Source organism: Carassius carassius, chromosome 15 (assembly GCF_963082965.1).
Source record: "Carassius carassius chromosome 15, fCarCar2.1, whole genome shotgun sequence".
Taxonomy (NCBI): domain Eukaryota; kingdom Metazoa; phylum Chordata; class Actinopteri; order Cypriniformes; family Cyprinidae; genus Carassius; species Carassius carassius.
The window spans coordinates 33,956,867-33,982,837 of NC_081769.1; the positions used below are offsets into that span (position 1 = coordinate 33,956,867).

General features: G+C 34.8%; 1 protein-coding gene across 1 annotated transcript in view; it reads right to left on the reverse strand.

Moving 5' to 3' along the window:
* LOC132158945 (cyclin-dependent kinase 14-like) overlaps positions 1-25,971 on the reverse strand; it is a 136,250-nt gene that overhangs the window by 86,725 nt on the left and 23,554 nt on the right. The window contains exons 3-6 of the mRNA XM_059568587.1: positions 24,559-24,798; positions 21,586-21,680; positions 17,481-17,560; positions 14,792-14,886 (exon numbers count right to left, since the gene is read on the reverse strand). Of these exons, the coding sequence (XP_059424570.1) occupies positions 14,792-14,886; positions 17,481-17,560; positions 21,586-21,680; positions 24,559-24,798 (510 nt within the window). The remainder of the gene's footprint in view (positions 1-14,791; positions 14,887-17,480; positions 17,561-21,585; positions 21,681-24,558; positions 24,799-25,971) is intronic.

A 25,971-nucleotide genomic window follows, 5' to 3' on the forward strand; every position in this document is an offset into this window, starting at 1 on the left:
TTAATGGTGACTGGTACAGAGCTCTCCATTCTGGTTTTGTGCCCTCTCCCATCTGTAGGATGGTACGCCAGGGTGTATCTACTTTATGATTCAACCAGAACAAAGCCTTGTCCAGACCTAATCCTTCAAACTTCTGAAGAACTGCAGAAGCTATGGATTTCCAGCTTGAGTCCACTGGTCCAGTTAAAACTCTCTGTGCAAACTGGAGTCTGAAAGCTGCTGTTCTGCTCTGTAAATGTATGAGTCCATGCCCTCCTTCTTCTTTTGGCAAATACAAAACAGCTTTTGAAACCCAGTGCAGCTTATCCCCAAAAAAAATTAATTAAAATTGACAGAATTTGAAACAGAAGATCTGGTGGAGTATCAACACAAATTAAGCGATGCCAGAGAGAAGATGCTACCAAATTATTAGTAATCAATGTGCGTCCTCTATGTCATTTTTGGAAGCAAATATTTCCATTTATTGAGGCGACCTTTTATTTTTTCAACAACTTCTTCAAAGTTTTTTTGTACCATACTTTCACTTCCTAAAACACTCCAAGGTATTTAAACCCTTCCTTAGTCCAGGTTAAACCATCTGGGAGGTTTGGTTCTCCACTTAACCATCTCCCAACCCGTATCGCTTCACTTTTTAACCAATTTACCTTCGCAGAAGAACACTTTTTAAAATCTTTTAATATTTTGATCAACAAATCCACATCTTTCTGACAATTAATTAAAATCTTATGCTTATGCATATGCTGATAATTTAAGCACATTTAAACAATTTGAAATATACACTCCATGCAAATCTGTTCTTAACTTGTTTAAAAGAGGCTCTATTGACAAAGCATAGAGCATACCAGACAAGGCACACCCTTGTCTAACACCTCTAAAAACTTTAAAAGGATCGCACAAGTCACCATTAACTTTCAACAGAGGTGGGGACAAGTCACACATGGTCAAGTCCAAGCAAGTCTCAAGTCTTAATCATCAAGTCTCGAGACAAGTCTCAAGTCACAGTTCAGATAAATCAAGCAAGTCAAGTCGAGTCCTGATAAGTTTCAAGTCAAGTCAGTACTAAAATAAATAGAGGTAAATTTTGTTCAATACATATTTATTTTTGCACAGAAAATATGAACTTGTATACAAATATTATGTATCTTATTCATTATACATTTGCTATATATGAATCATACGCATATCTGTGCTACATTAATATCTGATATATAATAAAATTAAATTGTGTTGTTTACACAATCCAGTCGTCTAATTAAATTTAATTGAAACAGTCTAAAATGTGTTGCATTTACAGAAAATAAGGTTTGCCAAGACAATGGCACTAAGCTGTGAACGATAGTGTCCGGTTCGCGAACGAATCGTTCGATTGAACCAGTTCACCAAATCGAACTGAATCGTTTTAAACGGTTCGCATGTCTAATACGCATTAATCCACAAAATACTTAAACGGTTAACTTTTTTAATGTGGCTGACACTCCCTCTGAGTTCAAACAAACCAATATCCCGGAGTAATTCATTTACTAAAACAGTACACTGACTGAACTGCTGTGAAGAGAGAACTGAAGATAAACACTGAGCCGAGCCAGATAACGAACAAACGACTGACTCGTTCTCAAGTCAAGATCCGGTTGCATCGGTTTTCGGATCACCAGTACACTGAACCGAGAACTGTTTCCTTCGGACGCTTCATGCATTAAAATTCAGGTTATGCCACTGTTATAGCTAAATTCCCCAATACATCTATTTATGAGACGTATCAGTAATGATAATGGTCACATTTCTAATAAGTAATAAAACATATGCAACCAAGGCCAAATTATGACAAACGTAAAAGATTAATTCATTAACGTACATTAGTAATCGTTATAGATCTTAATGAAAGAACTATAAAGAGATTACTTTATTACCTTTTATTTGTGGTTCTTATATATTGACTTATATTGACTTTCAATATAATTCACAGTACAAAACCAGGTTTAAAACCAAATGCTGCTAAATGCTGCTAAAACATTCCATAAATAATTATGCTCAACTCGGTCGAAAGCCTTTTCTTGATCTATTGACACTAGAACCAAAATCTAAATTGAAACTCCAACCTAAATCCAAAACATCTCTAATAAAAGAAATGTTATCAGAAATTCGTCTACCAGGTACACAATATGTCTGGTCAGGATGGATAACTTGTTCCAAAACTTCACCCAATCTATTAGCCAAAACCTTTGAGAGCATTTTATAATCACTGCACAGCAAACTCACGAGAGTTTAGATCTACCATTTAGATCTCCCTTCTTTGGTAACAGAGTGAGAACCGCTCTACGGCAGCTTATGGGTAGCCGCCCATTGGCTAAGCTTTCCCCAAGCACCTCCAACAGATCTGGACCCACCTCCGACCAGAAGGACTTGTAGAAGTCGACTGGAAGTCCATCTACTCCAGGCGCTTTGCCACACTCCATACTTTGGAGAGCTCTTTCCAACTCCTCCAGACTTAAAGCTTTACTGAGCCCAGCATTTGCTTCTTCGGATAGCTTAGGTAAATTATTAAGAAAGACATTACCATCAGTTTGTTCATGTGAGTTCTTTATAAAAACAAATTGCTCTTCTTCGAATGTCAGAAGGGTCTGACAACAAGACTCCAGTTTCTAAGCGTAAGGCATGAATAAACCTTCTCTGTCCATTTTTTTTCTCCAAATTAAAGAAAAATTTTGAAGGGTGCATCCATCAATTCTACGTTTTGAAAACGTGATCTGACAAGAGCTCCTTGTGTTACTGTGTCTAGTTCAGCTAAAGAATTTTTCTTTTTATTAATAATTTCAAAATTAGTCAAATTTCCTGTATCAGCAACCCCCTTAAGTTCTATTAATTCATTCTATATTATTTTCATTGAACTGGTTATGTCTCTCGTGAAATTGCAAGTATATTGTTGGCACAACTGTTTAATCTGAACTTTTGCAATGTCCCACCACTGCTGTAAAGACTTGAAAGAAGATTTTGTAGTTCTAAAAGAATTCCAGAATTCTTTAAAAATATCTTTAAAATGGTTATCACATAATAAATTATTATTAAAGTGCCAGTAAGCACTTTTTGGCTTAATGGAGCTCAAAGACACAACACAGTGTATCAAGCTATGATCAGAAAAGCTTACTGGAACAATTCAACAGCGTCTGAAAAAATTAAGCTGGTGTTTGAAACCATAAAACCTATCCAACCTTGCTAAAGAAATTAAATTATCGTAAGCATGAGTCCATGTATATTGCCTCTGATGACCATGAAAATTTCTCCAAACATCAACAATCTCATGTGATTTCAATAACTGAATGAGCCGCTTTCGTAAAAGCATACGCGGTTCAACATGATTTCTATCTAAAATGTGCTCAGTGCAATTAAAAACCTCTGAATTGCAATGACATAAAACATCACTCAGTGTCTCTAAAAAAATCATTCTTTCCAATGCATTATTTGGGACATACACACAAATAAAAACAAAAGAAAGATTTTCAAAGGAAGCTATAACTTTTAAAAGTCTACCTTTTATAATTTCATCTACCTGATAAGAACAGGGAATAAAGTTCTTGGAGAATAAAATGGCAACTCCACCACTGGTTGTGGTCAAATGACTTAATACAGATAAACCATCAAATTCTCTCCCTACCATCAAATGCACCCAATTGGAATAATTTTTATAGGAGAAACCAATTTACCATAACGAGAGAGCATTCTGGTCAAAATTTTGTTTGAAATAAAAGGCGGCACATTAGAAAGAGTCATTTTTTTTGAAGGAGTAGAAAGAGGGAGCACTTGGGTAAAAATACCATTGAGCTCTACTCCAATTTTTACCAACTGATTCGCTAAATCAACTGTCTTCACAAACACAACAATAGCGCTGTTCATGCGAGACGCAGACAGAATGTTCTCAGGCCCAATCACTTTTCCAACAACCAGGCTACAGTCTTCTGTACTAACCGCTGAGTCTATTTTTACACCATGACGGTGCGTCAAAAAATCAAACCTTCCGCTACCTGGGCCAGCCTTGCTCCCAGTACAAAACCGGGAGCAGACGCCCTAGAGTATTAGACACCTCCTTACCCTCCCAAATAATAAAACAAAACAAAAAACAATACCTAAATTTGAATCACCCCGAAAAACGATACAAAAACATAAAGAAATGGAAAGATAGAAAAAAAGATTACTCGTACCTGACACACACCAAACACCCAGCTCACACTCAAAGCTCCGCCCACTCACTCAGCACATGCACACAGAGAGAGAGAGAGACATTTTGACATTTGAAAATCCCTTTATTAATAAAATAACATTTGGGATTTATCTGCATAAATATTTACAAACCCAAAGAAGGTGTGTTTTTTTTTTTTTTTTTTTTTAAACAACGTGTTAGAAACAAAACAAAAACATTTTTTAAAACTCCTCCATTAAACAATTCCACATATATTTTCATTCATATACACATTAGATAATGTTTAGATTAAAGCTTCCATTCTCATCAGGCTCACACAGAAAATTATTAAAACCCCAAAGATGAAAAAAAGACTGAACATTATGTGTAATGCTATAAAAAGCATACTCTACCGTTAACCTTTTTTTTTTTACAAAACATTTAGTCAATAAAATAGGATCAATACACCCACTTTCTTCAACTTTGTTTTTTCTAGTACACCAAATTGCCAACTTTACCATTCCATAAAGAAAATTTAGAATAATAACTTTCTTCTTGTTTTCTACTGAGTACTTTGGCCCATAAATAAACATCGAAACATTAAACGAACCATTTAACTCCAGACTCCAAACCTTCACTAACTGCATCAAGTTTTTCAGGCGATAACATACATTAAAAATATAAAATCAGCACTTCATCTACAATTTCACACAAAACTTTTCCCACAGTCCAAACAGTTGAAAATTCTAACACATTATTTACCATTTTAAAATAAGAAAACTCAACTTTAATTCGAGCGGCAACCAACCCTTTCAGAACGCACTCTCCATCGACTGAACCAGAACCTAATAATTTGTTCTTCCTTGTTTTCCATATTGCTAACTTTGCTGATCCCAATAAATAATTTAATAAACACAATTTCCTTCGTTCTTGATAATTATATTTCATACTGCTAATAAAATTCTTATAAGAAAATTCTACACCAAAGCCTTCAAACCAACTTTTTAAAATACGAAAAAGACCTCCTAACCTCTTACATTGAATAAATAAATGATCCACAGTTTCTTCTATTCCACAGAAAGGACAATTTTTCCCAACTGCTGAATTCAGGTGCGCCACGTGTCTGTTCGTAGCTATAATACCATGAATTAGCCGCCACTGTAAATCTGCTGTACGTTTCTCTATAGGAGATTTGTACAGAGATCTCCAGCAGCCACCAAAGTCTGGCCCAAACAATTCTGACCACCTCCAAGTCTTGACTTTTTCCAGAACACGCCAGTGATACATTTTGACACACACAGAATAAAGTGCTTTTTTGCTAATGTCCTGAAACGCCCCCAATTCAGGTGTTTTAAAAGACAAAATCATGCCGCTATCTTCCTTAAACTCCTCCAATGCCGCTGCAGACACAAAAATCAATGGAAACACACAGTTTTTCTCCTCCTCTTGCTCTTGTTGAAGTCCTAACGCTTCTCTGCAGACTCCTGGTAAAGCTGCATTCACTTCCTTCAGCACCTGAGACACAACGCGCCTAGAATGTATTCCAGTGTTCTTCTGCAATGTTTCCTCAGTTTTCCATCCGTTTGCGTCTCTAAGATTCTTAAGTTTAGTACATCCAGCTCTAATCAGACAGTTCCTCAAACTTTCTGAAGACAAACATTTGGCCTGAATAAATGGATTATGAAGCAACGGTTCCTCCAGAATCCATTCTTGTAAATGTTCAACTCCTCTGCTTACAGAAAAAGTCATTTTCCACGCTTGTAGCATGGAGCGATAGAAAGAAGTCAGATTGCTCAAATCCAGTTCATTAGTACGAATTAAAAACAACTGTTTATCGTATCCAAGACATGATGTACTCCTCAGCAAAACACACGCTACCTTACTCCACTCGATGTCTTCTACATACAACAGTCTCTGTAAAGCTTGTAAACGAAAAGTATTGATCCGACTTCTGATATCCACAAGGCCTTGTCCTCCTTCTTGGGTTGACAAATACAGAGCAGGCCCAGGAATCCAGTGCTGGCCTGACCAGAAGAAATCCACCAACTTTCTCTGTATATCCTTGATCAATTTATCAGGTGGCTCTAGCACATTCAGCTTGTGCCACAGCATGGATGCAGCCAGATTGTTTATAACCAGGACTCTACCCCTATAGGATAGTTCAGGTAATAGCCAATTCCATTTAGACAACTTAGCTAACACCTTATTCAGCATCCCTTCCCAGTTCTTTTTCCTATAATTTTCTGAACCCAAGAAGACGCCTAAGACTTTAATGCCTTCTGTTCCCCACTTCAATCCTCCTGGAATGTGAGGTATCCCACCATTCCTCCATTCACCCATAATAAACCCCTCACTTTTTCCCCAGTTTACTTTTGCAGAAGAAGCCTTTTCAAATAGAGTTAGACTCTTACAAATTTCTTGAATATCTTCTTGACCTGTTACAAACACAGTTATATCATCTGCATATGCGGACACAGAACATTTCACATTTTCTGCAACATAAAAACCTTTCAAATGACTTCTTAAATGACATAATAGAGGTTCAATTACTAAGCTATATAACTGCCCTGAAAGAGGACACCCCTGTCTAATGCCTCTTTTAACAGCTACTGGGCTACTCAATCCCCCACCTCCTGTCTTGATTAAAACAGATGCATTATTATACAACAACTTTATCCAAGCAACAATATTATTCCCAAACCCAAAAGCTTCTAAAACCTCAAAAAGATATATATGTCCCACACGATCAAAGGCTTTTTCCTGATCAATAGATAAAAACCCGACATCACAATTATTATTCATCGAAAAATCTATAACATCTCTCATTAAAAACAAATTATCCATAATTGTACGACCTGGAATACAATATGTTTGTTCCTTCTTCACCACACTATGTAAATGTTTCTTTAGCCTATTGGCTAAACATTTAGATATTATTTTATAATCTAAACACATTAAAGAAACTGGTCTCCAATTTTTTAACAAACCCAGATCTCCTTTTTTTGGAATTAGAGATAACACCGCCCTTTGACAGCTACTTGGAAGTATTCCTCTCACAAAACATTCACAGACTACTTCATGAAAGTCTCTGCCTAAAATGCTCCAGAAGTTCTTGTAAAATTCTGCTGGTAGGCCATCAATTCCTGGTGCTCGACTTGTAGAGAGTTGTTGAACTGCTTCAGAGAGTTCATTAAATGAAATCATCTGTTCAAGCTCTTCTTTGTCCATATCATTCAGCTTAGGTAACCCTTGCAACAGTTGATCCATACTTCCAGAAACACAGTCAGTAGGTCCAAATAAATCAGTGTAAAAGTCCATAGCCATTTTTCTAATTTCCAATGGATTTGAAGTCAATGTCCCATTCTCACAACGCAAACAGTGCAAAATTTTCTCTTGTGCAACTTTTCTTTCTAAATTAAAAAAATAAGAAGTAGGAGAATCAGTTTCTTTAATAGACATTATCCTTGCTCTAATCAAAGCACCCTTTACTCTTTCCTCCAAAAAAACCTTCAAATCCATTTTCTTATTCTTTAATTCCTTACTTAGTCCTTCATTCTTAGCATCAATCAAATGTTCCATATCATAAATATCGTTCTCCAATTGCTTTATTTTCCTTTTTATATGTACCGTTGAATTATAAGAATACTGCTGACAAAACACCCTGATCTGTGTTTTCCCAACCTCCCACCATTGAGTCAAATTTTCAAAGCCACTCTTATTCAATTTCCACATTTCCCAAAAGAACCTGAACTTCTCACAGAAGGAATTATCCTGCAATAATTTAACATTAAAATGCCAATAATACTGTGGACGCTGTACTATATTAATATTAAAATCAATGGTAACAACATGATGATCAGAAAAACCAATAGGAAAAATATTTGCATTCATGATTCTGTTGTTTTCTTTTTTACTAACATATAATCTGTCTAATCTTGCACCAGTAACAGAGGAATCTAACATCTTGATCCATGTATACTGTTTAACCATCTGATTCCTATCCCTCCACACATCCATTAACTCAAACTCTTTAGTTAAACTGAGAAGTACATGGCTTGACTGTGGGTGAGTTTCTTCTCCATTTCGGTCTAATAAGAAATTTGTAGTACAATTCCAATCTCCACCCATTATCACACAGTTATCATCATTTTGTTGTCTTAATGTGTCTTGTAACTTTTTAAAAAGCTCTATACGATCTGGTCCTTCATTAGGAGCATAAACATTAACGAATAAACATACAATCCCCTTAATTTCTGCTTTAACTATTAAAACTCTACCCTTTTCTAATTCTATAGTAGACAAAATATTTAAATCCATATTTTTTGAAAAAAGAATAGCCACCCCCGCACTTATATTTGATCCATGACTAATGAAACACTTCCCATCCCACCATCTATGCCATTCCACCTCATTATCACAATCTGTATGTGTTTCTTGTAAATAAGTAATGTTTATATTTTTTAATTTAATTATTTCAGCAACCATTGCTCTCTTGCTTCTGTCTCTTCCTCCATTAATATTTAAGGAGCCCACTCTTATAATCTCCATAAGAGGACTAAGAAAGAAAGAAAGAAGAGACAGACAGAAAAGGAAAAGTGTTAAAGTCACCTTACGTGAAGTGCAACTCATTTGGGCCAAATATTAAATTTACGTTTTGCATGACTTTTCCCTCTTCTTATCTTTGAAAGTATCTTTTTTAACCGAAATCTTTTCCTCTGACTCAGACCTTCTTCTCCAACCCTCTTCTGCCAAAAAAGAACTGAAGTTTCAAACTTTTTCACATCAGGAAAAAAATTCCTTACATCAATTGTTTTTCCAAACGTTTCATCCATAAATTCGTTTAACTCTTCCAACGAATATACTTGTTCACTTGTGATTTGTGAGAAATTAGATACATCTGAACAATCAGACAGAACACTTTCATCATCGTTACCATCCTCATTACCCACTTCCTTATCAGATCCCAGCACTATCTTTGATATAAAAAAATCACCACCACTTACAGTCTTTGATTCTACTCCACTTTTACTTTCAATTAACTCATCCACTGCTTCAGTTTGCTGTAAAACTCCTCCATCAGTTACAACAGACTTACCATTTACAATTTCAACATTTTCCTGAAATTGAACATTGCCAGAACTATTTCCATTCTGATTTTCGCTACCTGACAATTTATCATCAGAAAAAAGTCCTTCTTGTTGGTAACTTCCTCCAATCTCATCTCCTTTCTCAATATTTAGCGACTTAGCTTCCCCACTATTATTTCCTTCCAACACTGGATTATTTGTTCTCTCACCCGAAACACCACTCGGGCCAGCCTCATTGCCTTCTTCGTTTCTGAAAGGGCACGACAATTTCACGTGTCCAACTGAGTTGCATTCATAGCATCTCATTTCCCCAGCGCTAGCATACACCATATACGACTTACCATCAAAAACGCACCTAAATGAAACATTTAAATTCGGTGAATTCAAAAACATATACACATGTCGTCTAAACGACAACACATGTTTCAAAGCCGCATTCTTGCATCCAAGCGGGACCATTTTAATTCCACTTGCGAACTTCCCAAAACGTGAAAGTTCCCTTTCTATATCCGCATCGGGAATGAACGGCGGAACATTAGAAATCGTTACCCTTGTTGTTGGAGAAACCAAGGGTTGTACTGGAATAAAATTCCCACTTACCGAAATTCCACTTTCAACCAAACGATTAACGAGTAGTTCGTCCTTCAGGAAAACCACAACGGCCTTATTCATCCGAGAAGCCGATACAATATTTCCATGTCCAACTCGTTCTCCTACATCCACTAGTACATCCTCAACCGCAACTCCCGCGTTAGTAACACATCTAACCCCGTGTCTGAGTGATAGGGATGACGCCTCTACTCTCAGGTGAGACGCCATCCCGCCCAAACACGAGGCCAGGTACCAGAATTACAACGAGCTGAGAGTTAGATTCAAACTAATTACAAAATCTCTTTTAGGTGCAATTTAAAGAAAACTGAAACAAAGATATCAAGAAAAAGAAAGCAATTTTTTTTTTTTTTTTTAATTCTCACCACCACCTGACCCCCTTGTGCTAACTCCCCACTTCCCAGCATGCAAAGCGAGAGAGAGAGAGAGAGAGACAGAGAGAGACAGAGACAGAGAGAGAGAGACAGAGAGAGAGAGAGAGAGAGACAGAGAGAGAGAGAGAGACAGAGAGAGAGAGAGAGAGACAGAGAGAGAGAGAGACAGAGAGAGAGACCAGAGAGAGAGAGAGAGAGAGAGAGAGACAGAGAGAGAGAGAGAGAGAGAGAGAGACAGAGAGAGAGAGAGAGACAGAGAGAGAGAGAGAGAGAGAGAGAGAGAGAGAGAGAGAGAGAGAGAGGGAGAGAGGGAGAGAGAGAGAGAGAGAGAGAGAGAGAGAGAGACAGAGAGAGACAAGAGACAGAGAGAGAGAGACAGAGAGAGAGAGAGAGAGAGACAGAGAGAGAGAGAGAGAGAGACAGAGAGAGAGAGAGAGAGAGACAGAGAGAGAGAGAGACAGAGAGAGAGAGAGAGAGACAGAGAGAGAGAGAGAGAGAGACAGAGAGAGAGAGAGAGACAGAGAGAGAGAGAGAGAGAGAGGGAGAGAGAGAGAGAGAGAGAGAGAGAGAGAGAGAGAGAGAGAGAGAGAGAGAGACGTGAGACACTGACTCAAAGTCACGGCTGGAGACGGTAATGTTTTCTCTTGGTTCATGTCAAATTAATTTTGATAAATAAGTCGCACCTGACTATAAGTCGCAGGACCAGCCAAACTATGAAAAAAAGTGTGACTTATAGTCCGGAAAATACGGTACTTATTGGTCACTCATAGTCAAATCAACCAAATTTCACAACATTTTATAAAACCCAAAATATGAAATCTTACACAGACATATTTACGGAGTACTCCACTATTCTGTAGGAGAGGGTCAGGATTCAGAGCTAAATTACAGGGACATAAAATGACTTAAGAAAGACGGTAGCATCATTATTTTATTTTTACACAGAAACTGGTAGCTCTGTTTGTAAAATCTGTTGACTTTAGCAATCCTTGCAATGGTGATGATAAAAAAAATGTTTTTGAATCAGATTTATTTATTTTTATGATCAAATAATTTATTTAATAATACATTGTTATATTTGTTTAAAATTAAATAAAACATTTAATATTACATAGTAACAATTATATATTTTAATATATTGCATTAATTGTTTTTCTTTATTAATTATCTTATTATTAAACTTATTTAATAATAAATTGTTGTATTGCTTTCAAACTAAATAAAAAAAAAATTATTTTATTATTAATAATAATAATAATAATGTGTTTAAAACATATTTGTTATTTAAATTATTTATTATTTTATTATTAAACTTATTTATATTGATTTCAAATCAAACACAACAATTCGTTATTAAATAGCAATAAAAATAATAATGTTTTTAAATATATGTATTATATGAATTATTTATTTATCATTATGAAATTAACTTAATAATACATTGTGTTTATTTATTTAAATTTTTAACAAATACAGTTATTAAAAATTTTATTAGTAGTAATATAATAGCTTTAAAATATATAACTTAATTACTAAAGTATTTAATAATAAATCATATCTTTTAATTAGAAATAAAACTATTTTAGTCATTCTTTTCAGTAAATGAATTACACATATATTTATCAACATTACTATTACTTTACTGGATGATTTTATTTCTCACTGCAGTATACTACAGATAAGCCCCGACTGTGTCATTTCCTGTATGTGTGTCTTTAGTTATTGTCTGTAGGAGTGTATGGCAGTGTGGGAGAGAGAATTACCCACAATGCTCAGCTCAGTTGATTCTGCAGTGCTGATGTTTGCACCATGAAACACGCTTCAGCTGCACCTGTCCTTCGCGTCAATCATTATCAACACTAGCCACACTAAATAAACTGATTTCCTCGCCCCCAAACCCTGTGTTTGTTAGCGGTGCGTCTAAATGTGAGTGAAATGAGTCTCAGCAGCGGCTCACAGTAATATAAAGCTCTCAGCGGAGACAGATATCAAGAGCTCAGCCGCAGTCCAATCTTCATCTTTTGATTGTTTTCTTTGACACCCGACGTGTTAGCTTAGATTTCATGAATAAATCAATCTCAGGCTCATCCAATTTAGCCAGAGGATGCAGGATCCATGGGAAAATACTGTTTACCAGAGTAAAAAGAAAACTGTTATATCAGAGACAACAGCTGGAATGAGAAAATAAGGGTAATCAGAGAACGGCTGTGAAGTCTGTGACACCAAATAAAATATATAAATATTTATATAAAAAAACTAAATATAAAAAAAATTATAAATAAATAAATACAAATAAAACAAAACTTGCCCAAAAACCAGCAAAATACTAAAATAAAAGAAAATAATTTAATTGTAAATTTAATAATAAAAATAATAAAATGTGCCATAGTTTCTAAAATCAGCAAATAAAAGCAAAATAAAAAACTAAAATAAAACACCAAATGAGCCCAATACTGTGAAAATAGCAAACCACAGCAAAATAATAAATAAAATTAATTTACATTACATTAAAAACTGTATCCGGGACCCTAAAACCAGCAAACAAACAAACCAAAAAAATTAAAAATTATATATATATATATATATATATATATATATATATATATATATATATATATATAATTAAAATAATATAAATTAAAATAAATGTGCCCAAGATCCTAAAACTAGAAAAACACAGCAAAATAATTAAAATGTAATTACATGTTGAAAAAATGTAAATAATTAATGATAATCAATAATCAGGTAGCAAGATTGGTGGGGTCAAGACAATTGACCTGAGAGCACAAGCCATGTGCTAACACAAAACAAGACTCTTAAACCGCATGTTCACACAAGACGGAACAGAACATGGAGCGCGAGTGAGTAAACATGACAGAACTCGTATTGTTCTCTGAATGATCCTGTGCTTTAACCTACAGCTCTGTGGCCTGCGGCTGCGTCTCTGTGTGTCTCTGTGTTTCTCTGTGTGTCTCTGTGTGTCTCTGAGTGTCTCTGTGTGTCTCTGAGTGTCTCTGAGTGTCTCTGTGTGTCTCTGTGTGTCTCTGTGTGTCTCTGAGTGTCTCTGAGTGTCTCTGTGTGTCTCTGTGTGTCTCTGAGTGTCTCTGTGTGTCTCTGTGTGTGTCTCTGTGTGTCTCTGAGTGTCTCTGTGTGTCTCTGTGTGTCTCTGTGTTTCTATGTGTGTCTCTGTGTGTCTCTGTGTGTCTCTGTGTGTCTCTGTGTTTCTCTGTGTTTCTATGTGTGTCTCTGTGTGTCTCTGTGTGTCTCTGTGTTTCTCTGTGTGTCTCTGTGTGTGTCTCTGAGTGTCTCTGTGTGTCTCTGTGTGTCTCTGTGTGTCTCTGTGTGTCTCTGTGTTTCTCTGTGTGTCTCTGTGTGTCTCTGTGTGTCTCTGTGTTTCTCTGTGTGTCTCTGTGTGTGTCTCTGTGTTTCTATGTGTGTCTCTGTGTGTCTCTGTGTGTCTCTGTGTTTCTCTGTGTGTCTCTGTGTGTCTCTGTGTTTCTATGTGTGTCTCTGAGTGTCTCTGTGTGTCTCTGTGTGTCTCTGTGTGTCTCTGTGTTTCTATGTGTGTCTCTGTGTGTCTCTGTGTTTCTCTGTGTGTCTCTGTGTGTCTCTGTGTGTCTCTGAGTGTCTCTGTGTCTCTGTGTGTCTCTGTGTGTCTCTGTGTTTCTATGTGTGTCTCTGAGTGTCTCTGTGTGTCTCTATGTGTCTCTGTGTGTCTCTGTGTGTCTCTGTGTTTCTATGTGTGTCTCTGTGTGTCTCTGTGTTTCTATGTGTGTCTCTGTGTGTCTCTGTGTTTCTCTGTGTGTCTCTCTGTGTGTCTCTGTGTGTCTCTGTGTGTCTCTGAGTGTCTCTGTGTGTCTCTGTGTGTCTCTGTGTGTCTCTGTGTTTCTATGTGTGTCTCTGAGTGTCTCTGTGTGTCTCTGTGTGTCTCTGTGTTTCTCTGTGTGTCTCTGTGTGTCTCTGTGTTTCTCTGTGTGTCTCTGTGTGTCTCTGTGTTTCTATGTGTGTCTCTGAGTGTCTCTGTGTGTCTCTGTGTTTCTCTGTGTGTCTCTGTGTGTGTCTCTGTGTTTCTATGTGTGTCTCTGAGTGTCTCTGTGTGTCTCTGAGTGTCTCTGTGTGTCTCTGTGTGTCTCTGAGTGTCTCTGTGTTTCTCTGTGTGTCTCTGTGTGTCTCTGTGTGTCTCTGTGAGTCTCTGTGTGTCTCTGTGTGTCTCTGTGAGTCTCTGTGTGTCTCTGTGTGTCTCTGTGTTTCTCTGTGTTTCTCTGTGTGTCTCTGTGTGTCTCTGTGTTTCTCTGTGTGTCTCTGTGTTTCTCTGTGTGTCTCTGTGTTTCTCTGTGTGTCTCTGTGTGTCTCTGTGTTTCTCTGTCTGTCTCTGTGTTTCTCTGTGTGTCTCTGTGTTTCTCTGTGTGTCTCTGTGTTTCTCTGTGTTTCTCTGTGTGTGGTGAAAGGTCGGTTGAGCTCATATAAAACATCAGGAAATAACAGAAGGACAAGGGGAAATCACATGGATTAAACACTAAAGTTTCTAAAGGAGACGTTGTGATACTCACCACATACTCGAAGACCAGCGTCAGGGTTTCCTTGGTGTGAATGATGTCGTGGAGCAGCACGATGTTGGTGTGTTTCAGGCCTTTCAGCAGAGACGCTGCACACAAACACAAGCACAAACGCTTCATTAACACACCAGTGACTCGTACTCTACATACAGTTTCAGCCAAAATAACTAATATATATACATAACGAATTGCACCCAATCTTGAGCAGAACTGTTTTATTTATTTATTTTTTATTATTGTTAGAATTAAACAAATATTAAACTACAATTACAATAAACTAAAATGAAATAAAGTAATACAAAAATATTTTTATTTAATTAATATTTTAGAAAGATAATATTAAACAAATGTGCCCAATAAAATAAAATGTTAATAAAAAAGCCTGCGTTTACATTTATGTTTTATGAGTGTGTTTGCCATATTTCTCACATCAGACGTGTTTTTATTCACATTAGAAAATGCAGTGGCTGCAAAACACAGAGCTCTCGTCTCGATCGAGAAGGAAACACTCAGAATGTTTTCATTTACTACAAAGACAGAGCGAAACACTTCAAGTGTGTTTCATGATAAACAGCAAACAGATTTGCATCTGTGGAAAATGTGATGCATTTTTCAAGGGCAAAACAAAAGCTCAAATTCAGAAAAACTGTATAAATACTGTAATAAAACACAGATGAAACTACTGTAAAAAATTAAAATAAAAAACTACATTCAATAAAATAATTTTACACCATAATGACTATAGTGACATTGGCGTCAATTTGACGAATCACTTTATTTATTTGTTTTTTAGAATAATAATAATAATTATTATTATTATTATTATAAACAATAATAAAAAATACATTATAAATAAGAGTAAATAAAAAGCAAAAAAAGTTAATATTAAAAAATGTACAATATACTGAAGTAAAATAAAATGCAATAAAGTATTAATTAAAATAATCATTTTTATATTTTTAATGTATTAATAATGTATTTGTTAATAATTTTTATTGAGAAATTCTTATATTTTTTTAATTATGTTATGAAATAAAGTAATTAAAACAAGAAAATTAAATTAAATAAAATTATAAAATAATAATGGGATTTATTTGTTCATTCTATGTATTAATTAAAATACAACAATAAAATAAAATAAAGTGCTTAAAATAAATAAATAATGAATGAATGAATGAATGAATTTCAGCTCTTTTCTCATTTTCTTGTCTAGCTCAGAAGCGTTTTTTATATAATTTTTTTAAAACCAATTATTCACACATAACAGATTTATGAAGTCTGTTGTACACTTTTCTAGAAACACATTTAGGTTGATTTGAGCAGCGCTCGTTTTGTTTAATAAGAGTAGGATGTGTCTTAAGATCTGTTCTCACACTGAAAATCATTCTTCACAAGAAACACATGCAATGGTGCTTTGTAATTAGCCAAAAATCAGGCTTTAAAATCCCGCATGTGCAGTAAGTGTGTGAACAGAGCGATTCTTTGTTTCTCTCTCATTCTGCTCACGTTCTGCCCGCCTCAACATCTCCAGTAATTGCTGAATTAGTTCAATGTTCAAAGCGTTTTTCTGATCCCGCGCAGTCCCAGATGATCGGCCCGGATCACGCGGATCAAAAACACGCAGCACAATTAAAATGCAGAGAGATTCTCACACGCTTCCCTCAGAACAGAGAGAGAAACGCCTTCAGGAGCCAGACTTTAACTCCAGTTTCTCTTTGTTAGATGAAGGACACATAAAACACACATATTAACACTAGCGAGTAGAGCTGGGTGATTTTACAGATTGAATCAAACACTGTAAAAAAACGATTTAATTTAACAGTAAAAGACTGTAAAAATGCTACAGTAAAAACCTGTTAAATGTTTAACAGTGAGTTCCTCTAATATATATATATTCTTAATTTTTTCTTAACAATTTTGTATATTATAGTTGTATGTTACATCTAATGTTGTTAAATTAATGTTTATTGCAGTATTTCAGTTTCGTATGTGTCACCGTGATGGTGAATTTACCGTGAAATATGAATTTAATTTAAGTTTTTTTTTTACCATAAATTGTACAGCATTTTTATTTTACAGTGAATTTAATATTTGGTCATGATTTCATTTTTTTTTTTTTTTTTTTTTTTTTAAGTATCACAATTTTTTATAGAAATTTGACCAAATGTTAGAATTAGACACTTGGGCAATATGCCAATGATAGCAGCAAAGAGAAAAAAAATGATCCAACTGCATGTGATTAACCACTAATACAGTATGTCTGATATTTCATGTTTGCATCACAGTAATTGGCTGAAAGCTGCTGTTTATTGTTTTTACCGAACATTTATATTTAATAATAGTCTACTGGTTTTATACCTTAAATGAATTAAGCACTTTGCTTGTATTATTTCTGAACACATAATGTGTATAAGACAAGTTTGTACAAGAAGGAATATTTTTCTGCAAAGATATTTAACAAATAACTTGTTTAACATTTACATCATGTTGACAACTTCATATGTGCTGCACTTGGAATAGAATTATCTTTAACTTGAGGGTTAATAAAGAAAACGTTACTTGAATCGTGTCGTAGTAACATTTTCAAGTTGATTAGTTAAAAATCGTAAAAAATTGAGAAATGGTCAAACGATCTGAAAAGAATTGCGCATCTGTTCAGGCAGGTGATGGAGAGATCGCTCACCTTCTCTAATCGCTGTGAACGGCGTTCCCTCTTCCTCCTGCAGACGAATCACTTTCAACGCAACCAGCTTCCCGTTCACCCTAAAATCACACAAACAGGTTTGATATTCATAAAAATATCAGTGCACTGTATAAACGTTCCTGTAAATCAAACTTTGAGATCATGGGTTCGATTCCTAGTAAATGCATGAACTAATAAAATTGTATACTTTGAAATCCAATACAAGTCACTTTAACACAAACAAATAAAAGATTTGTGTGCATTTGGCATAAAAGGAACTTTCTTAAATAAAATCTATATACCTAATTTAATTATTTATTTATTTATATGTATTCATTATATTAATTATATTTAAATTAAAAATGCAATTATTTGCTGTAAAGGAATGATTTGATTTGCGTTTAGATTTATGTTAAAAGATTAAATAGTTTTTTGACGATTAAGTTCTATTAAATAATAACTCTGAATTTAGAACAATTAAAAATAATTAATAGAATTTTGGAAAAAATTAAAGTAAAACAATGCAATGAAATATATGCATATAAGTGTTGCAATAAATTATTATTCTTTATTTAACATTTTAATAATTATGACATTTTACATTTTTTAGATGTAAAGGTTTTATGGATTTAATTGATTGACATGCTTTTTTATCTAATTTAATTAAGCCATTAAAACCAAATCCAGATATAGAAACAGAAATCCAGAATTTTAGGAAAAACATATGGCCTTATGATTTTATCAAACTGACTATTGTCCAAAGAATATTGTTTGACAAAAGGGATTGATGATGTCATCAGAAAAGGAAAATGGTTTTAAAGCAAAGGGTTACAGAAAAACTGTTTTGTGTTTTTATATTAAAAGCACTGATGGTTTGTGCTCACAGAGACCAGGAGCGAGTCTGAAGACAATAAACCAGGTCAGGAGTGATTTACTGTCACTTTAAGTCAATGAAATGCAATTCGGAGGCAGTGAAGTGAATCTGAATGTGCAGGTCATAATGAACTTACACACAAATACCATCATTACTATGAAAAACACTGACAATAATGCACTATTCATTTCACGCTGGCTGGAATTTTATTTTCCTGGTTTTATTACAGCATTATGTACAGTTCTGTTACTAAACGAGTCAAAGAACCCAGAGAAACACAGCAGGCACAAATAACATTAACATAACCGCATGCAATTACAGAACAAACCGAAACAATCTCAAAATAATGAGGTATCAGATTATTTGGGTAATTAAACAGACTGCAACACATTCAACTCCAAAAGAGTAACTGCAAGTTTAAATACTAAAGACTTATGTATTGAAATTGGTTTACTGTAGTTTTTTTCATATTTAAATACACATGAAGTAGAGGTCCATTGATACTGTATTTTGCCGTGTTTAAAAAAGGAATATAAAAGATTATTGTGCCGATACAAAAAAATATATATATAAATGCTAGATACTATTTATTTTAAACAAAATAAAAAAAATACAAATTATAGCCAATAGAGGAAAAAAAAGGTTTTGTGAATAATGAGGGACTTTTTATCATAAACAAGACTGAAATACAAAGGGACTCTTATTTTGAAATGTCTACACTATACTACTTCCAGCTCCTCACTCAAAAATATGAGAGAAATATGGGAACCAGAATATTTATAATAACAAAAAAAATGCATATTAAGGGATTTTCAATCATAAACAAGATTGGAATACACCGGGACTCTTATTTTGCAATGTCTATGCTTTACTACATTAGCTGTTCATTCAAAAATGCAAGAGACGTATGTATATTCTAATATAAATCCATAATATAAACATCGTCAATCATAAGCGATCGTTAAGCATTAAAGTGTGGCATTCACTGATTGTGAACTAGGCACACATCAAGCACAAATAAAATAAGTTTATTTAATTAAAGCCACAAACAGTTTCTCTGTAGTTTTGCTCCGCCTCTGAAACGACTTTGTATATCTGATGACATCATCGAAGCCTCTCATAAAACGGTCTTAAAGAGACTCATATATTTACATCCACAGGATATATCTGTTCGACTTTCTCCCAAACTCTGTGTTTTCTGTTTCAGCAATATTTCTGCAATCTGGTTTAACGGTTAATTAAATTGGAATAATCAAAAATCATGTCTAATTAATTGAATTCATAAACCTTTTAATGTTTAAAAAAATAATAATAATTACATTTAAAATAATGTATTAAACTTTGAACAATAATAGGGCAATATTAATATATAATTTTTTTTAATTGTGACCCTGCTGCACAAAAGCAGTTTTGAGTCTCTGGGGTTTATTTGTAGCAATAGCCAAAAATACATTGTATGGGTCACAATTATCAATTTTCCTTTTATGCCCAAAAATCATTCGGATATTAAGTAAAGATCAAGTTCCATGCAGATATTTTGTAAGTTTCCTACTGTAAATATATCAAAACTTAATGTTTGATTAGTAATATGCATTGCTAAGAACTTCATCTGAACAACTTTAAAGATGATTTTCTCAATATTTAGATTTGTTTGCTCCCTCAGATTCCAGATTTTCAAATAGTTGCATCTCAGACAGATATTATCCGATCATAACAATCCACACATCAATGGAGAGATGATTTATAGATGAAAATTGACCCTTATGACTGATGCTCCAGGGTCACATATTTGTGTTTTCTGTTTAACCTGTTAGCCAGCACCCCCCCATTATGAGACTCACAGCTGAAAGTGCTCTAACTAACTTATAATTGTAACAGTTTCCTACTTCAGTGTGTTACAAACATAATTGTGGTGTCTTTGGCAAGAAGACCCTTTGGGCTTCACTTTTTATCAACCAGATTTGATAATGCTCAAAAATATTAAAAGTTAAAGACACTGAAGTGCCTTGAATGTTTTTTTACCACACTTAAATATTTTAGTTTTATTTGATATAAAAATACATTAAATGAGTCCTGGAGCGATCTAGAAAAGTAATGGGTTGAAAGTCACATGTCTCATGAGTTTCTATTTCAAATCTGAAGAAGATATCATGAAAAATGAGACTCCTGCAAATATTTTTATGAGACTATGTCTACACCCCCCAAATATAAAAAAATATATTTCCCAATAGTATTGAAGGCTTCTACAAACTATTTAGTCAGTAAACATACCACTGCAAAGTTTTTTTCAATTATAAAACAATAGACAGAAACTTAGACATCATATAAGTGATTTATTTGAGCACTAGAAAAATACAATAAGAATATTTTGAGTAAGAAAAATAAGAAAAATAAAAAAAGATTTAACTTTGTTTGCCAATTACAGAAAATCCTGAGATTGCTAGAGATGCATATTTTACAATGAATTACGATGCAAATAAGTGCTGATGTGCTGATGGCCACTTATACAGCTGGTAATAACACAATTGTGCCGAAGTAAATAATCCACTCTCTCTATTCATATAGACGCGTTTGATAGCCGTGACCATTCAGTAATGGCGAGCTGATTTGGGCTGATTTGCACTCAAACAGATGGTAATCATGCAGATACATTCACATTCAACATAAAACACACTCTCACATATATAAAAACTCTCTAAAATAAAAAAGAAAGACAGGAATTTGCGATCGCTGTAAGTTCCGCCTCCATATTACAACGTTATTGCTTCGTTGGACTAAACGTGCTTCATGAGATGACGTTCAGTGGACCCTTACCTTTCTAACTAAACCGGGATTTACAGCTGTGGATGTGTTTATGACTCGTTATTACGACGGATCTGGTATGTACTGAGTTTCTAATGTTCATGTTTGTATGTGTACTGCTTACACAAATGTAGCAAATACAGTCTTTATAAGCTTTCCATTGAAAAACAGCGATCTGTCGTCGATGCTTGAGGCTTAGATCTTTATAATGATACATAGTTTGTCAAGATTAAATTTGTCCTGTTTCATTTTAATCTATTCATAATCACTGACACGTGCGAGGTGAGAGGCTTTCAGGACGAGGGTCGGGGTGCAGGCTAACAGGTAAAATTTTCTGGATCCTGTGTTCTATGAGTTAATAAAATAATTAATTTGCTCAAACTGAATGTCAGACGTGTCAAGCGCTGTCTGGAGAGAATCTGAACTCACTTGCTCTTCCCTTTGTAGACTGTGGCATAGGATCCCTCTCCGAGCTTCTCCAGCTTCTCGTACGAATCTGCTTTCCCAAACTTTGGGCTCGTGGGCTGAAACAGAGCAGAGACACACTTTTATTTCAGCAGATGTGAGGTCAGCCGGTGATTCTGGGTCAGATCTGCGATTCTTCCAGCAGGAAGTCTCTGTACTAATGAGCCTGTGCTGTTTAACTGGAGCTGATTAATTGCTTCCTGTTAAACAGGAAATGAGCTCTGCAGGCTTTGAGTAATGGGAGTTTTTTCCAATATGGTGCAGCCCTACTCTGAAGATCGAGTGACACTGAAGACTGAAGGAATGAAGCTGAAAATACAGCAAAGCATCACAGAAATAAATTACACTTTAACACAGATTCACACAGAAAACAGCTGTTTTACATTAGAATAATATTTTACAATTTTTACTGTATTTTTTACTTTTTAACATGCATCATATAAGACACTAATTTTAATTTTAAGAGGAAACTTATTATTTTTTGTGCTGTCTCCATCTTCATCAGGATGTGACGTTTTCTAACACTTGTTATACACTGGTGACTCATCTCTGTCTCATAATTATTCATGAGAATGCGTGTCTTCAACCAATGAGAAGATGCTGCTCTTAATTATTCATGAAAGCATCTGTTAATTTCCCACGACAGAATCTTTAGACTGAGAGACATGTTCTTAGATCAATAGTGAACGTCTGTTTATAAGAGTATATGAGATTAATAAAAACTAATGAAAATGTTTAAAATAATTTTAAAATAAAAAAATATAAATTTATCATTTTATTTTACATAAATAATATTAATCATATTTATTTTCTATAGCACTTTTAAATTTTACATCTCAAACAGCTTCATAAACAAATAAAACATGAAAATACACCATATAAAGATCATAAAATCAGTAAAACTAGTAAACAAAACACTTTAAGATATTATTTCAATAGGTAAGGAGTTTTGTAGTTTTTTATTAGAATTTTATTCATTTTAAATAAGTGTTTAATTTAATTAAAAAAAAATAATCATTTATTTTAATAATACTTTTAATGACTATTTATTAAAAACAAAATTCTTATTTCTTTTCTTTTTTTTATAGTCCTCTCAAATGATTAATCGTGATTAATCGCATCCAAAATAAAAGATTTTACACATGCACATATATACTTCAGAAAAATATGTTATGTTTATATATTAAATATATTTATTTATAATATAAATGATATGAATATAAATACAGACATGTAAATACATGTAAATATTTTCTAAATATATACTGTATGTGTGAGTATTTATTTTGTATGCGATTAATCGCGATTAATCGTTTGACAGAACTGATTATTTATAATTCCATATTATTATTTGTTTATTTGTTTTTATTAAGTGTTTCATTTAGTTTTCTTTTTTTATTACTATTTATTTTCATTTTACATTATGATTATAGTTATTTATAAAAAGTGTTTCACTTTCAAATTGTTGTTTTAATTTTAGATTATGATTTGTTTTTTTTCTAGTAAGTATTATATCCTCTGAGTAATATGTACAGTAATGAGCAAATGCACAGCAGCAGTGATGCTGGTGAAATCACAGTGTTTCTTCAGTAATCAGGTTTGGAGCCGATCCGTGTGAAAGATTAGCGGACTCTTCCCAGATAAACGCTCGCTCTGAATGCAGCTGTGACTGCAAACCAACACCAGACACCGGCAGTCTCTAGATATCACCTCAGCATGCCTTTATTATCCTGATCGAGGCTTCGGGAGTGCAGGGGCTCTGTGGAGAACAGGTTTGAGTGGATTTTCTAAGTAAGAAGGTTAAGAAGAAGGGGATGATGGGAAAGAGGTCAGTCTCTCTCTCTCCACTCCTTCTATGTGGCTTACGCTCATGCATCTTTCATTGGTGTGAATCAGCTACTGATGTGCTTTCTTCAAACCGGCCACCTTCAGTTTTCTCTCTCAGGTCAAACGTGTCTTGATTTCAGAGTTACATACTTCAGAAAACACCTAGGCTCTTTTAATAAATATAGTAATTATACAAAATGCTGTATGTAAGGTTCAATGTGGGGTCTACAAAAATGGCTCATTAAAAAAATAATGTAAAAACATGAAGATAAATAAAGTAAATGTACTAAAAAATGTATAGAATCATTAAAAAGTGAAAATTTTAATAAATGTTTTCTAAAATAAAAAATCTAAATAAACTAAAACTGAATAAAATCATACAGTAAAATAATAAAAAAACAAGTAAAATTAAAATAAATATCATAAAAAAATAATCTAAAAGCACTCAAAATGAAAACAAAGTAAAATTTAAATAAATCAAAATTTATAAAATCTTTCCTTACAACTCATTTAAAAAAATACAAATAAAAACTTACTTAAATTAATAAAAGTAAAATTAAAAAGAATTGTAAAAAAATCTAAAACGTTACTAAAAATTAATCATTTAAAAATTAAACTTAAAAAAAATTTAAATCACTTATTAAAATTTAAAAGAAATGTAGAATTAAAATGAACCAATCTGAAATAAGAATTAAAAATAAAAAGCACAAAAACTAATAATAATAATAATAATAATAATAATTAAAAAAAAATAAAAATCTAAATAAAACACTTATTAAAACAAACAAAACCTTAATGTAAAATCTGAATAAAAACAAAAAAAATCTGAATAAATAAAAACGTGAACGTGAAAGTGTTGATACATTTTTGATATATTAACGTAATGTTTCAGCTCAAGGGAGATCAGCAGACAGAGTGTTTTGGATGTTAAACAGACACACATCTAATGGCCATTATACTAAAAACAAAATAAAATAGAATTAGCAGAGCTAATGAAGCTCTCAAACAATATCTACAAGCCAGACATGTTTAAGGTTTATAAACGAGCCGCATTGAGGAAATGACGCATGCAGTGATGAAGTGTGTGATATTAAGGAGGGAGACACTCACGGAGCTGGGGCTGGAGTGACGCCGGAGTTTGGGAGACTCTTTCCCAGAGGACGAGCTCTTGGCGTTGATGCAGGCGTTGTTCTCCGAGTGCACACGCTTCACCTGACCGGCCGGCTTCTCGAAGGGGTCGAAGCTGCTCTGCGTCCGCTGCACCTTGCGGTCCTCAGGGATAGTGTCCAGGGGCTTGATGAGCGAGTCTGATCCCTGACCGCTGCGAGTGGACATCTTGGTGACACATATCTGAGGAGATCAACATCATCAGCACTGGGCTTCAAACATGATGCTGAAAGGACGACTTTCTTTTTAGAGTGCAGATTATTTTTCCTTACATTATTTTTAATGCACAATTTAGCTGGAAGTAAATCAAATTTTAAGCATCTTTTTAAATGCAAAATAAGATTTACAATGAGAACAACAAAATATTGTTGGCAGTGAAAAGGTGGTGCAAGTTGAGCTCTAAACTTAAAAAATCATTAAAAACCAATCATCAGAGTGAAAGCAGTCGAGTTAAGAGACGTTTCGCTCCATTTTTCTTCCAGTCCTGACAGGCCAGTATTTGAAACATGAGCATGTGAGTGACCTTTTTCAGAGTGAACAGAAACAGAGGCTTCTGAACTCATCGCTTCTGCATTAAACCATCTGAACACCAGAAGCCTGTGCATGGCTCTTTGTGTCTCGATTTTGTTCTCAGACAGCAGACAGACTCCGCCTCCTAAGCTGTCAATCAGAGATAAGAGACTCCGCCTCCTGAGCTGTCAATCAGAGATCAGAGACTCCGCCTCCTAAGCTGTCAATCAGAGATAAGAGACTTCGCCTCCTGAGCTGTCAATCAGAGATCAGAGACTCCGCCTCCTGTGCTGTCAATCAGAGATGAGAGACTTCGCCTCCTGTGCTGTCAATCAGAGATCATCAGAGACTCCGCCTCCTGAGCTGTCAATCAGAGATAAGAGACTCCGCCTCCTGTGCTGTCAATCAGAGATCAGAGACTCCACCTCCTATGCTGTCAATCAGAGATAAGAGACTCCACCTCCTGAGCTATCAATCAGAGATAAGAGACTCCGCCTCCTGAGCTGTCAATCAGAGATAAGAGACTCTGCCTCCTGTGCTGTCAATCAGAGATCAGAGACTCCGCCTCCTGAGCTGTCAGAGATCAGAGACCCCGCCTCCTATGCTGTCAATCAGGGATCAGAAACTCTGCCTCCTGTGCTGTCAATCAGAGATCAGAGACCCCGCCTCCTATGCTGTCAATCAGGGATCAGAGACTCCGCCTCCTGTGCTGTCAATCAGAGATCAGAAACTCCGCCTCCTATGGTGTCAATCAGAGATTCAGACACTCCACCTCCTGAGCTGTCAGAGATCAGAGACCCCGCCTCCTATGCTGTCAATCAGGGATCAGACACTCCGCCTCCTGTG